This window comes from Aulonocara stuartgranti (assembly GCF_965226115.1).
Source record: "Aulonocara stuartgranti genome assembly, chromosome: 11".
Lineage (NCBI taxonomy): Eukaryota > Metazoa > Chordata > Actinopteri > Cichliformes > Cichlidae > Aulonocara > Aulonocara stuartgranti.
The window spans coordinates 20,005,849-20,018,974 of record NC_138947.1 but is presented as its reverse complement, the minus strand read 5'-3'; the positions used below and the strand labels follow the sequence as shown (position 1 = coordinate 20,018,974).

General features: G+C 35.9%; 1 protein-coding gene and 1 long non-coding RNA gene across 2 annotated transcripts; both read left to right on the top strand.

The window, feature by feature from the left end:
- Positions 1-1,182: 1,182 nt before the first annotated feature.
- LOC309717121 (uncharacterized protein) lies at positions 1,183-2,352 on the top strand. The gene is made up of 3 exons (XM_082551431.1): positions 1,183-1,430; positions 1,527-1,587; positions 2,174-2,352. Exons 1-3 carry the CDS (start codon positions 1,229-1,231, stop codon positions 2,238-2,240), a joined length of 330 nt encoding a protein of 109 aa, XP_082407557.1. The 5' UTR covers positions 1,183-1,228; the 3' UTR covers positions 2,241-2,352.
- Positions 2,353-11,029: 8,677 nt separating this feature from the next.
- On the top strand, positions 11,030-11,747 carry LOC309717126. The gene is made up of 3 exons (XR_014279625.1): positions 11,030-11,266; positions 11,353-11,449; positions 11,541-11,747. It is a non-coding gene; the product is annotated as an uncharacterized lncRNA (long non-coding RNA).
- Positions 11,748-13,126: the final 1,379 nt, after the last annotated feature.

Genomic DNA, 13,126 nt, shown 5'->3' with positions numbered 1-13,126 from the left:
ACTGACTTTCACTTTCTGGAAATATTAAACAGATTAAAATGAAAAAGTAGTTCCTGAATCACTCTGTGTGGGATGAAATCATATAAAAATTCATTCCTGGAGCAAACAGACCCATTTGTATTTTTGCACTTTTTACTGAAAGCATATTGATTTCCTCTCCTGATATTTAGACTGTAGTATTGATATTTTAACTTTTGCCTATTTTACTTTTACTGAATCAGTACTGAGTCCTTATTGGGGTCTGACAAATGCACATCAGTCAGGATTAAATACCAGCACATGGTTCTAATCAATCAACACCTGTACCAAAATATTGTAACCCCTAGCGTGTGTTAAAAATCAGCCCATACATATCAAAATAGCTGACCCCAATATCTATAAAATTATAAAAGGAAATACAAAACTATCTGGGAAAAAAGACTAAAGCTTTTCTGAGAGCCGGATCGTCTACAAATGCGAGCTCCAAGACAAGCTTGGGAAAGTGATACGTCTGCCCAGGACACTCTTGGCTATAAGTAAGTCCAATGACTTAAATCCATGACAAAAGTCTGTACCTTAGCTGTAGACTAGAATACCACTGGGGTATTTAAGCCTAATGCTGTTTTTTGATTCTTCTGTATTAGAAGAAAATATTAACTTTTATAAATCTGATAGCTTCAGTTATCAGTTCAAAGGCAGCAGTAAGAGCACAGAGAGAGAGAGAGAGCCTAGACCAGTTTGTCTATTCATTTATAAATAAATCTGACATCCAATGAAATATATTTCATGTGGCCCCCATGACTGAAAAAAGTAACCACTAAAGTAAAACTAAAAGCACATACATTTGAAAGAAAACAGAAAGAAAATAGCAACTCTTACTGGCTATCACCTTTATAATTGCATTTTTTTTCTCCTTTGTTTGCTTTTACTTCTTTGCATGTGTGGCTTGTTTGCCACAGTTGTCTGTGAAGTGGACAGGATCTCTCATCTGAACACCAGCTTGGTCAATGTGCTTGGCAAGCGCACAACTACCACACTAAAGCCAACAACCCCCTCCACAACAGCAGTCACCTTAACGACCACTGGAGCGACGACACTGACAAGCACCAACTCAGCAACCACTGACCTGACTGCTACTACTACTACTACTTCTACTACTACTACTACTGTCATGACTACTAGCCCTGCGATTACTAACTCCACCATCAGCTCAGTGAACACAACCCTTGTGTCAAACAGCACAAGTGGCATGAAAAGAAGAAAGCGACATGCTCACTCGAGCAGTGAGGAGGAGATCGGGCAAATTGGCGGAGGAGTGGAAGACAGCAGTGAGGAGGAAAACTTGAAGCCTTCGTCCCTCGGCCTTTACGGGCTCTTCCAGCTGCCTGACAACATTTTCTGTAATTCGGGGCTTCGTCCATCCAGAAATGTTTGCCGCACCTCCTGCAACTGTGAGTTCTTGCACCCACAGCGGGTTAATTTATTATGTTTTGTTTTTTTGTTTTTTTTATTTTGCATATTAAAAATTGTTTCTTTTTTCCTCGCAGCCTTCACTGACAATAACATAACTGACGATATTGCTTGTTTCATCAACACTGGTTACTGGAGGTAAGTTTCTGGACAGCATAATACATATAGGTCAAATAAATAATCAAACCTTTGAATAAATATCACATGCCTGTGATGAATTATTTGACTAATTTATTTGCAGTATATATACTGTACAACAATTGACAAATTAAAGAAAAATCCGATATAAACTGATTTAGCAAGCTGTGACATTAATACAGCTTCAGCACTCCCTTGCATGTCTCTGGAACTTTAATGTAAGGACTGAACACCATTGTTAAGAAATCACTGTCTGAGATGCTGGTTAGGATTTCTGAAGGGGATCCACCTCATATATAGATGCAATAATCAAACATTACAAATGTGTACAGCTTAGCTCACTCAGTAAAGCATGTGATCAATATGCCATAAGGTTAATGCTGAGGCCTGGGTTTGAATCTGTCCCCAAAATCAGTCATTGCATATCTTCCAACAACTGTCAAAAAAGTGCATTCTTTATATTAAAAAGAAGCAGATACACAAAAAGCTTAAGTGAAGACACTGAATATAACACAAATATGTTAATGTAAAGAGAAATACAACATATGGTGTTGCCTAATAATTACCTTTTGTTTTAATCCAACAGGAACATTGTGAGGAGAGCCTCTCACTCATGTCGTCACAACATGAATTTCTTAAGAGAATGTAAATAAGTGGATGTGGAATCACAGTTTTTCCCTGCAGAATCACAAAAAATTCTTCACAGTTTCCATCTCCAGTGATCTGTGATTAAGGAACCGCATGCTCCATTATCTACTTTACCTTATGAAGCACTATTTTCTTTCTTTGGTGGAGGAATCTTTCAATAAACATTACTTTGCAGCATATATACAGTGGTGTGAAACGTGTTTGCTTCCTTCCTATTTTCTGTTTTTTGTATGTTTGTCACACTTAAATGTTTCAGATCATCAAACAAATTTTACTATTAGACAAACTAAACACAAAATTAATGTTTTTTAATGAAGATGTTTATTATTAAGGGAAAAAAAATCCAAACCTAAATGGCCTTCTGTGAAAAAGTGATTGCCCCCTAAACCTAATAATTGGTTGGGCCACCCTTAGGAGCAACAATTACAATCAACTAATCAAGCTTAAGAGGTTAATATTGTTTTTCTGAAGTCACGCAGAGGTGGACTTGCTGGTGTGTTTTGGATCATCGTAGTGCTACAGAACCCAAATGTGCTTCAGCTTGAAGTCACACTGCAAAAACTCAAAATCTTACCAAGTATATTTGTCTTATTTCTAGTCAAAATTATCTCATTACACTTAATACAAGATATTTTAGCTTAAAATAAGTGAAAAAATCTGCCAGTGGAACAAGTGAAAAATCTCTAGTTTTTCTCTAGTTTCAAGATTCACTGTCTTGAAACAAGTTCCTTTAGCTTACTGAAATGTTGCCCTGTAGCTGATTGTGTCTTATTTTAAGTGTAATGAGATAATTTTGACTAGAAATAAGACAAATATACTTGGTAAGATTTTGAGTTAAACAGATAGTCAGACATTCTCCATCAGATTTTTTTTTGGCAGACAGCAGAATTCATGGTTCCATTTGCTACAGCAAGTATTCTAGGTCTCTGACATAGAGGCCAGGGAAGCAGAAGAACATCATATCAAAAAGTGCTAATCCCTGCTGGACATTTTTCAAAGCTGGGAGGGTGCTTATAGAATGCTACAGGTGATCCAGGAAAGAAGGACAACCAATAAAACTGAATAAGCAAAAACTCTGGTGATTCTTTATGTGTCAAGATTATTGGAGCAGCTGAGCTGTGTTACTTTCACTACCTAATATCTATGGGGCTTTGAAACCCCAAAACACATTAGTCTAAAAATTGGTCCAACTAAGAATCTGGTCCCTTGGCATAAGCAGAGCAATACAGAGTAAACTGCTGCAAAAATTGTGGGGGAAACAAAGAAATGTCACTGTATACAGTCAGTTCTAGTGACAAGTATATCTAATGTTGACACTCACAGCAGGTTTTGTGTTATTTTCTCATTTTGCATCAGTTTTTAGCCTCACATCTGACTGACTTCTCTTTTTTTGGAACTCAGCAACATTTTTCCACATTTAGCTCAAAACCTTACAAAAACATGTTTTTTTAGTCATTTTTCACAACATTTACTAAAATATTTATAACTTTTTATGTTTAAAACACAACTGCTAACATAGCTGTGTTGCTAGGGATCACGTAGCATTATATACCATCTAGTCCAACTTCAGTAACCCTACAAAAGTCACTGCTGTCTAGTTTTCTGTTTTCAGAAATGTTACAGGCATAGCCCTTTAATGGTGAAGCCCTATGGGGAAAGTATTACAGGGTGTGGAAGGATGTGGGGGATGGTCCCTGGGTGTGTGAGTAGGGAAGAGAGGAAAGACAGGGGATCACGAGCAGCTACGGTAGAAACGAAAAGAGAAAAGCATTAAAAGTGTACATAATAACTCCGTGTACCACATAAAATCCGTTCAAAGTCAGTAAGTACAACCAGAATTCATACATAAGGTGCACTGTCAATTTTTGAAAAAATAAAAGGATTTTAAATGTGCCTTATAGTCTGAAAAATACAGTAATCTGCACATTTCAACTTTTTTCTCAAACCAGACTTATGACTTTTTTCTCAAAGTAATTACAACTTTAATTTCAAATTTCAAAGTGATCAACATTTTTTTAATTTGGCTCGAATACTCCTTCATATACAACACATTCAGTGAAACAGGGTGTCAGAAAAAAGGCAGTGATTAATACAGTCACTGCTGGCAACACAGATATCTAAGTTTCACACTCAAAGGAACTTTTCTGTTAGTTCCATTTTTGAAATCATTTTAAAGCACTTTTTAGAAAACCTCACATCTGGGAAATCGACTGCTCATTAGACATAATGAGAATGTAAGCTATCATAGAAACTTTAGAAAAAGTCAAAAAGATTGACTGAAAAAAGGTAAGCAATTCATTTTTGTTTTTAATTTTAAGACTTTCATGATAGTCAGTAGGTCATTAATTCTCTGTCTACAGAAGACTTTTGCTCTGAGTATTTCAGAAACATGAATTATGTTGGTTTCAGAAAGAATGCTTTAATCCGGAAACTTCCTCTTTTTTTCCTCTTGCATCATTTAATGTTTTAGACTTTCTGAAATGAAAGATGTATGTTTTTATATTATTTGCTTTTTTACAAAACTAAAAACATATGGGTCATTTATTTTAAAGATCATAATGAACTAGCCCTGATGTCACTGCTGAAACAAGTTTAATTTCTGTTATCTTATGTGAGTTTATTTGTTTATTTTGTTCTAAAATTAAATGTTACTTCTAATGGCTTACTTGCCTGACTTGTATACAGTGGATGTTTTATATATTTGAACTAAATGACACATATACATTTTTATTTTTTAAACTAATGCTGATTGTCCGATTTTTGTTAAAGTATATGATCTAAAATGTTTAATAATTCATTTAATTATCAGTGTTGGGAACTTTTAAAATGTATTCCACTACAGATTACAGAATGCATGGACCAAAATGTAGTGTGTAACTTATTCTGTTAAGTTACGCAATGTGAGTAACATATTCTAAATGCTTTGGATTACTTGATATATTGTCATGCTTTTTGCAACTACATGAATGTACTATTGCTGTGTGATTTATTGTTATTAGTGAAGGCTACTCTCCAGAGGTGGGACCAAGTTTTGCAAGTCTCAAGTAAGTCTCAAGTCTTTATCCTCAAGTCTCAAGTCAAGTCTCAAGTAATGTCAGGCAAGTCAGAGTCGAGTCTCAAGTCACTGGTGTAAAAGTCCGAGTCAAGTCACAAGTCTGAAACTTTGAATTTCAAGTCCTTTCGAGTCTTTAAAAAAAACAAACGAAAAAATAATGTTGCAGTTATGCTAAATGTAAATATTAGACCATGTAATTTTAAAATCTGTGTTTTTCTCAACACATACAAAATAGTGAACTTAGAAAATATACACAAATTGTGAAATTGCACCTCTTTAAAATGCAGCTCAATTAAACCTAGCTCCAAGAATAATTTTCACCGACAGTTCTGAGATAAGCTGCATGTTATTCTTGGATGCGGTTGTAGGACCAGCTTTAAAATCGCATGACAAAAATATCATACACATTAAAAAAAACTGTATCACCAACGTAGCCTGGAAAACATTTGCTAGTTAGATGAAGTCAGCTATCTCATCTTAGCATATTTATATGCATATTTATAATTATACGGTTCTTGGAGTGAGTGCATACACTCATGAAGTTTAGTAACTTCCGGTCACTGCAACAAGCCCAGGTACAGTTTACCGACGGATGGGTGCAGGACCTTGAAATGCACCGTGTAGAACGAAAGACCATCGTACGTATCATAAGTTTACCAGTCTCACAAATCGTCTTCATAAATACACATTCCTTAACCGTTTATTAATAGGACCTTTGAGCTCAACGGTAATTAATTAGTAGTGGAAATAATTTCTGGTAGCATCACAGAAATGTAGCAGTGACAACAATATTGTATGCTGTAATCGTACTGGGCAATTAGTGATACAAAACACCTGTTTTATCCTGTGAATAAAAGTATATGTTTTTGTCAGTGTACCATAATAACAGAAGCGAAACGCAATATTGTGTCAGGACAATTTACTATTTATGCACAATAAATAAAGGAGCATAGCGCGACAATTTCTGTTCAGCGCCAGACTTGCTTGTAACCTATATCACCAATTATGTTAAGAAAAATGACGCATTAACTACAACAGCAGACTGACCTTTGTGTAAATGCTTGGAGCAGACTAACCTGTGAGCTGGAGTGTTCTGGGACGTTATATTTGGTCTTTGAATGGCTGCAATCCAGTCGCCTCTTTGTTACTTCGGAAACATGGCTCGAACAATTTCTCTTCAACGACGTAATCCGATAACAACCGATCTCTTTACCCGTCGGCTTCCCGTGGCTGTCATGCGACCGGCTATTGCAGTTAATAATACAACAGCTTCTTGACATTTTTGTGTTTCTTTTTATCGCTGTGTGACTGATTTTAATTGAAAGCCTGCGTGCGCTAGTACCGCTTGCCACGAGTTCCCAGAATCCTTTGCGGTTCTACCCGTGAATGACGTCACATTTTCAATCTCCATATAATATGCATGTTAAATTTTATATTTGGGGTAAAATATCAAGTCTTTTCAAGTAAACCGGTTCAAGTCCAATTCAAGTCCCAAGTCATTGGTGTAAAAGTCCAAGTCAAGTCACAAGTCTTAGAACATTTTTTCAAGTCAAGTCTAAAGTCATAAAATTAATGACTCGAGTCTGACTCGAGTCCAAGTCATGTGACTCGAGTCCACACCTCTGCTACTCTCCACCGAGTTGACATTGTTAGCTGGCATTTGCTGGGGTTAGTTCAGTCTGTTAGACTTGATTGATAGCATTAACAACCTGCTAACTCCAAATGATCATGTGCAGTTCTGAAAGCAATACCAACTAGATTTTTAAATTTTAATATAAAATGAGTAAGAGTAGGGTGGACATTAAGTAAGGCTGCACTTTTAGCAGTGATCTCATTTGGAACCTATTTCTGTATCAGTAATAGGTTTTCTTTCTGTCTGCTTTTAGAACTGCAGATGATTATTTGCAGCTAGCAGGTTGAAATGCAGCTTTCAGTAATTGTAATAAATCACACAGCAATAGTACATAGAAGATATTGAAGTGGCACATAACCCAGGTAGCTGCCACAACTAAAACAAGGTAGTTATAGTAGGCTAACGTTAGTTTTTTAAAAAGAACTTACTTCCAGATGTTCCTTGAGGTTGGAGGTGGAGTCTTTTGATGCTGAGAGCAGCTCGGTTGCTGGCAAACAGAGCCTGCATTGCATGGTCAGATTTCGCCCACCCCTTTCTTCTTTAAATGTGAAGTGGTGTTGGAATTTCAAAGTAAGAAATGCATTCCTGTATGTGCACTGCCGGCTCTATTGTGCTGGCTCCAGTCCATTAGTGATGTGCGAGTCATGAACGAATCATTCAGTACTCAAGAACCACTTAACTGACTTGTGAATCATAATTCACAATCCAAACTGACTCCTTCACTGACTCATCCCTGTTACTGTTAGCAAACTAATTTCATTAGTTGCATATGTGTAATTTCATATGTGCTTGCGCTACATATGACTTACTCCCCCCTCCCTCCTGGTTCTCAGCTGCTGAAACTCAGAGCATGTTACTGTGGAAGAGTCGCTCCTTCACCTGAGATGAAGTCTGATAGTCTGACTGACGCAATATAACATTCAGTCTACAATTTGTTTGTTTTGCAAAGATAATAAGCAGACTAAAGGAAAAAATATATGAACTCAGTTCCACCACTATAAAAAAAAATATACAGTGTCTGACTCACATTCTGCTGCTGCAATTATGTAAGTAAAATCAGAATTTCACTAAATTATTTAGATGAGAAAATATATATTTGACATATTTGAGGAAAATAATAATAAAATAAAATACATAAAATAAGTGTTCCCTTTAGAAATCATTTTTTTCTCTTTTTTTGCTCTATAAAATAGGTGTTTTCTTTTTCAATCACTCATCTTAGCAGTAGGATTTACATGAAAAGAGAAACAAATTAAGTTTGAGTGAAAATGTACATTTTTTTCACTCTCTGGACTCAAATGACTCAAAAAAACATAAATTTTGGTGAGTGTCTCATTCAAACTCGAATCAGTAAAAAGAATCAAATTTGCCATCACTAGAGTCTATTGTGTAACTGATGCCACCAACATTAATAAGGACTTGTACATTAGAGCCTCTTATTGCGTGTTTTGTTTGGGTTTCCGGCAATGTGTGGAATTACCAAAATTAGAGAGGGGATAGCCTAACATATGAAACATCAAAAGACCACAATCCATTTATTTCAACAAAGTAACTATTCTAATTATTACCTATCGAAGTAGTAACTATATCGGAATGCAATCACTCATATTTTGTATTTTAAATACATAACACAGGTACGTGTATTCCATTATTCCCCAACACTGATAATTATTTAGCCATATTATTTACTTTCCCAGAAACCCTCCAATACTGACTTGAAAAAAAAAATACATTTACTGAGTCACATCTGACGACTGCTTTCAGTTTAAACTGCAGATTTCATGTACGTCATATTTTCATGTTTTTCAGTCGACACATGAGTTTGTGTACTGTGGGCTTTTAGATTCACTCTAATGCTCAAACAAGAAATTAGAATTATAGAAAATGTTTGCTATTGTCACTTGGCTTTGTGGTTTGCAGTGGGGGGTGTGCCATTAACAGTTCAAACCAAAAACAACAAAAAAAAAAAATAGCTGTGATGTATCTCTTATATTATATTACATTTAACAAATTCTCTTTCAAGTTTTCAGTTTTTTGTGAAGATGTGACAAACAAAAGATTTTTGCACTTACGAATACTACAAAAACAATTTTTGTCTATTTTTTCCCAGATTCACCCAAAGATGGCAGCAGTTCCATCAGTCCTTCTGGTCCAATAGTAGAACACCAAACAGTGACTCTGACATGCAGCAGTAATGCCCGCCCAGCAGTAGAAAACTACGCCTGTTACAGAGCTGATGGAGACCAGGAGGCTCTCACTGCGACTGGACACACTTTAAATATTACAGTTTCAACAATCGACACTAATTTCTTCTGCAATGCTACAAATACAGTTGGATTTAAAGCATCCATCAACCTCCAAATAGACGTGCGGTGTATATATTAATTTTACAAAATTACCACTTATGTACCCTGACTAGTACCCACCTAGAAATCCATTAATCGAGTTGCATGGTAGAAAAATATATGTATTTTTGTCTTCAGAATATTAGAGGCCAAGAAAAACACCTTGTCATTTTACTTCTCATTTTCTATTTAAAATAAAACTACATTTGTTTTTTTTTCTACCGAACAAGCTTAGAAATAGGATTTTATGTTATTTGTCCCCGACCAAGTAATTACACGTAATGAATTAAATAATAATAATCATAATTTTCATGTGTAGGATGTCCAAATCATTCTATCGCAGGTATTCACACTTTTTCAGTGAGGGAGGAGCAGCTGGTGGGAAGACATATTCTGATGAGCAGTTCCTTTCAGGTCTCTAATGCTTTGTAAAATCGAGTGAAGTCACAATGAAGCTAAAGCAGTTCCACAAGTGTAATTTGTTCATGAATTGTCAGTAAATGGATGAAAAAAAAAATCTTACCTATGAGTGAAATATCTACACCAGCTTGGGTAAAACTGTATTTCAGTGCATTATTACACCACAGTTTGAAATAGTATTTAGCACTTTGAAGGAGACTTGCATTATTGAAAGTTGTGGTGCAGTCTCTCTTTGTTAAGTCTCCTGTCATTTCTTTAGTTGGCTTTAGTTTTGCATTTTCACTGATAAATGAAGATGAATCACTCCAATATGCTTTACATGAATCATCTAAGTTAGTTTCAAATCTCGTCTCTACATCGAAGGAGCAGGGGATGGTCACACAGGATCCTCTCAAAACATTTATATTCTCTGGCATATTGACGTTGAACATTCCACACAGTGCACCTGAAACACAACACAAACTCCATCCACACTGGAGGTGGAGGAGGGAGCCTCAGTGAGTCTGACGTGCTCTGCTCCAGCTCCATGTTGGTCTCATCCTCCAGCTCTGACATGGAGCCCTAACCTGGGCCAGAGTCAGGAGACACTGCAGGAGAATCAGGACAAAACTAAAGTCAGGACCCCTGTTATGAGTTTCAATGCTTCTCACCTCCATCATGGAAATAAAATCTCCTGCACTGCTGTCTACCAGAAACAAGATGGTATCCCTGATGTCACTGCTGAAACAAGTTTAACTCCTGATATTTCATGTGAGTTTATTTTTTCTCTTCTAAACTGAAATCGTAATGATTTACTTTTCTTGACTTGGATTAAATTACACAAAATGATTAGTCAGTTACAGTTATTTTATCAGTATGCCATAACAATGTCTGAGTTTTATAAAATATAATGAAAGCTTTTAAAGTTTGAATTTAATGATTATTTAATGATTTATGTCTTTTTTGTTAGCTCTGCTTTTTAGCTTTAGGATGTCTTCAAAACTGACAATAAAACAAAACTACATTTAGTGAGTCATGTTGGACAGTTGTTTTTATTTTAAACAGCAGTTTTTCATTTACATCCTATGATAACATTTTCTCACATTATCATATTTCTAAATTAACACATGAGCTTGTCAGAGCTTTCAGATTCACTCTAAAGGTCGAACAAGAAAGTAGAATTGCAGAAACGTTTTACTTTTGACATTTGGCTTTCTGGTCTGTAATAGGATGATCTATTAATAGTTCCGTTAAAATGCAAAAGGAGCTGTGATGTGTGATTTACATAAAACCTACATATTACATTTAACAAATTATCATTGTACTGATTTTTAGATTCACCCAAAGATGTACAAATTTCAGTCAGTCCCTCTTGTCCAGTACCAGAGAACAGCAACGTGACTCTAACCTGCAGCAGTAATGCCAACCCAGCAGTAGAAAAATACATGTGGTACAGAGCTGATAGAGACCAGGAAAATTATATTGGGACAGGAACTAGTTTAAGTACTAAAGTGTCCAGAGACAGACGAAGATTTTTCTGCAAAGCTGAAAATGAGATCGGGGTTGGACGTTCTAACCTGACTCACCTTGATGTTCTGTGTATGTATCACACAATTAAAATATTTTAAGGTTTAAGCATAACTTGAGCAGCTATAATATATGCATGGTATCATTATTCATTTCAGATTGTGAAACACAGTGTGGATTTTACAGTGGAGTCCTTCCTTGGGTCCTTGCTGGTGTGTTTTTCAGTGTCAGCGTGATCTGTGCAGCTTTCCTTTGGTATGTTTTAAAACTGGTTGTTGATTAAAACTAAAAGTCCTGCAGATGTTTCCATAAAATATTTTTCAATAATTGTTTTGTATTCTTCTAGCAAAGTACAAAAGAATGTGAAGCCACAAGAAGAGGACAGAACTTACATGTCACTGAATCGTAGAAATGTCGGCTCTTCAGAGTATGATGTCATTAACACAACTCCAAAGTGACCTTCACTGATCCTTCAGAATATATCTAATTTTGTTTTATTTTGTGTTTCCAGAGAAATAATTCTCAGTCACACTTCTCTTTATTAAATGCATTTAATAGCCACTGAGTGCTTATTCATCAGTTTTTTAAAGGGTGCTGGATAATATGTTCATTTTGCTTTCGATGTGAAAAAGCTGGGGCTGGGACATGATTATCAGTAGGTCACATAAGCTTTTAACAGCACTGTTTAGAAAATAGAGACATTAATGATCTACACGGCTGCTCTTTTCTACGTTTACGAGAAAGACCTTGAATAGCTAAGATGCCTTGTCAGACCAGCCACATATTAGTTTCCTGTAAATTTGCCCTGTTATCAGTATTTGTGTTTCTCACACATGAATGTTTGATTATTTCCTCCTCAACCAAGTTTATTGCACTAAATGTTTAGAGTAAGATGTCCTGTCACCCGAATGCCATTCATGCACAACTGAACCTTGTACCACCAATATTACCACAGCAAATGAATAAATTGAACTACTCAACAGTTTTTATTTTATACCATGTTAAATGTTTTCCATGGGTAACCATGCATAGTAGTATGTTTAGTAGATGTATTATTAATTATATATATCAACAGAATAAAAGAGGAAATACAACTTTTAGCTGGTGTGTGTTTGTGTGTGAATTCTACTGAAAAAGTTCTTATTTCCCCTTCTAGATATTGTAATGCCTGAAATCGTCAGAGTGCATTAAACAGTTCTTAATATGGACACTAGTTGCTGTCACACTGTCTCTTTTGCAACTAAGGTTTCAACTTCCTGCTCTGATATCGGCCCCTCCTCCACCTCCTCCCCTGACAGCTGTAAGACTGACTCTCCTTCCACAGTGTGGAGTAAAATCCTTTCTGCCAAAACCTACCCTCTGCTTCCTGAAGTACGGACACTGGTTGAAAATATGAGGTCTCATATTTTCAAATATGAAGTCTCTCAAATTGAAAAAACTATTGGCTTAACCCTTTGAGGTCCTCACCAAGAAAAAAGCAATGGAAAGTTTTTTTTGTTTACATGTCTTATTGATTTAATACAGTTGAAAAAAATCAAATAAAGGGCCAAATTATAATTAAATTAATAATAAAATCTATCCAGGGCATTGGATACAGTTTATTTCTAGTAGCATGCCAGTGAACATTGCTGTTTTCATTCCATCAAAGGAAAGTATTATATCAAACAACAAAATACATAGTTTTTTCATCTGCAAATGTGAAAAATGTGCTACAGCACAAAGTACTCACATTCAGGCCACTTCTGATTGAAAGCTACTGTGCAACATCAGTTTTGTTTAACTGTTAACTTGGTTCAAACACAGCCAGGTGGAACCCTTTTGAGAGCCATCGGTTTCTGGTCCAGTAGAGCACAGTCCCTCTTGTAGACCAGGTTCAAGTCAAGGATGTATCAGAAAAGTGGAATATGCCATCTCCTTAACTTGTAACTTATA

Bases quoted from the DNA above. Each gene is read 5' to 3' on its own strand.
- LOC309717121 (XM_082551431.1), top strand. From the start codon at position 1,229: ATGAAAAGAAGAAAGCGACATGCTCACTCGAGCAGTGAGGAGGAGATC. The intron at 1,431-1,526 runs GTGAGTTCTTGC...TTTTCCTCGCAG, and splicing joins TTGCCGCACCTCCTGCAACT to CCTTCACTGACAATAACATA. The intron at 1,588-2,173 runs GTAAGTTTCTGG...TTAATCCAACAG, and splicing joins ATCAACACTGGTTACTGGAG to GAACATTGTGAGGAGAGCCT.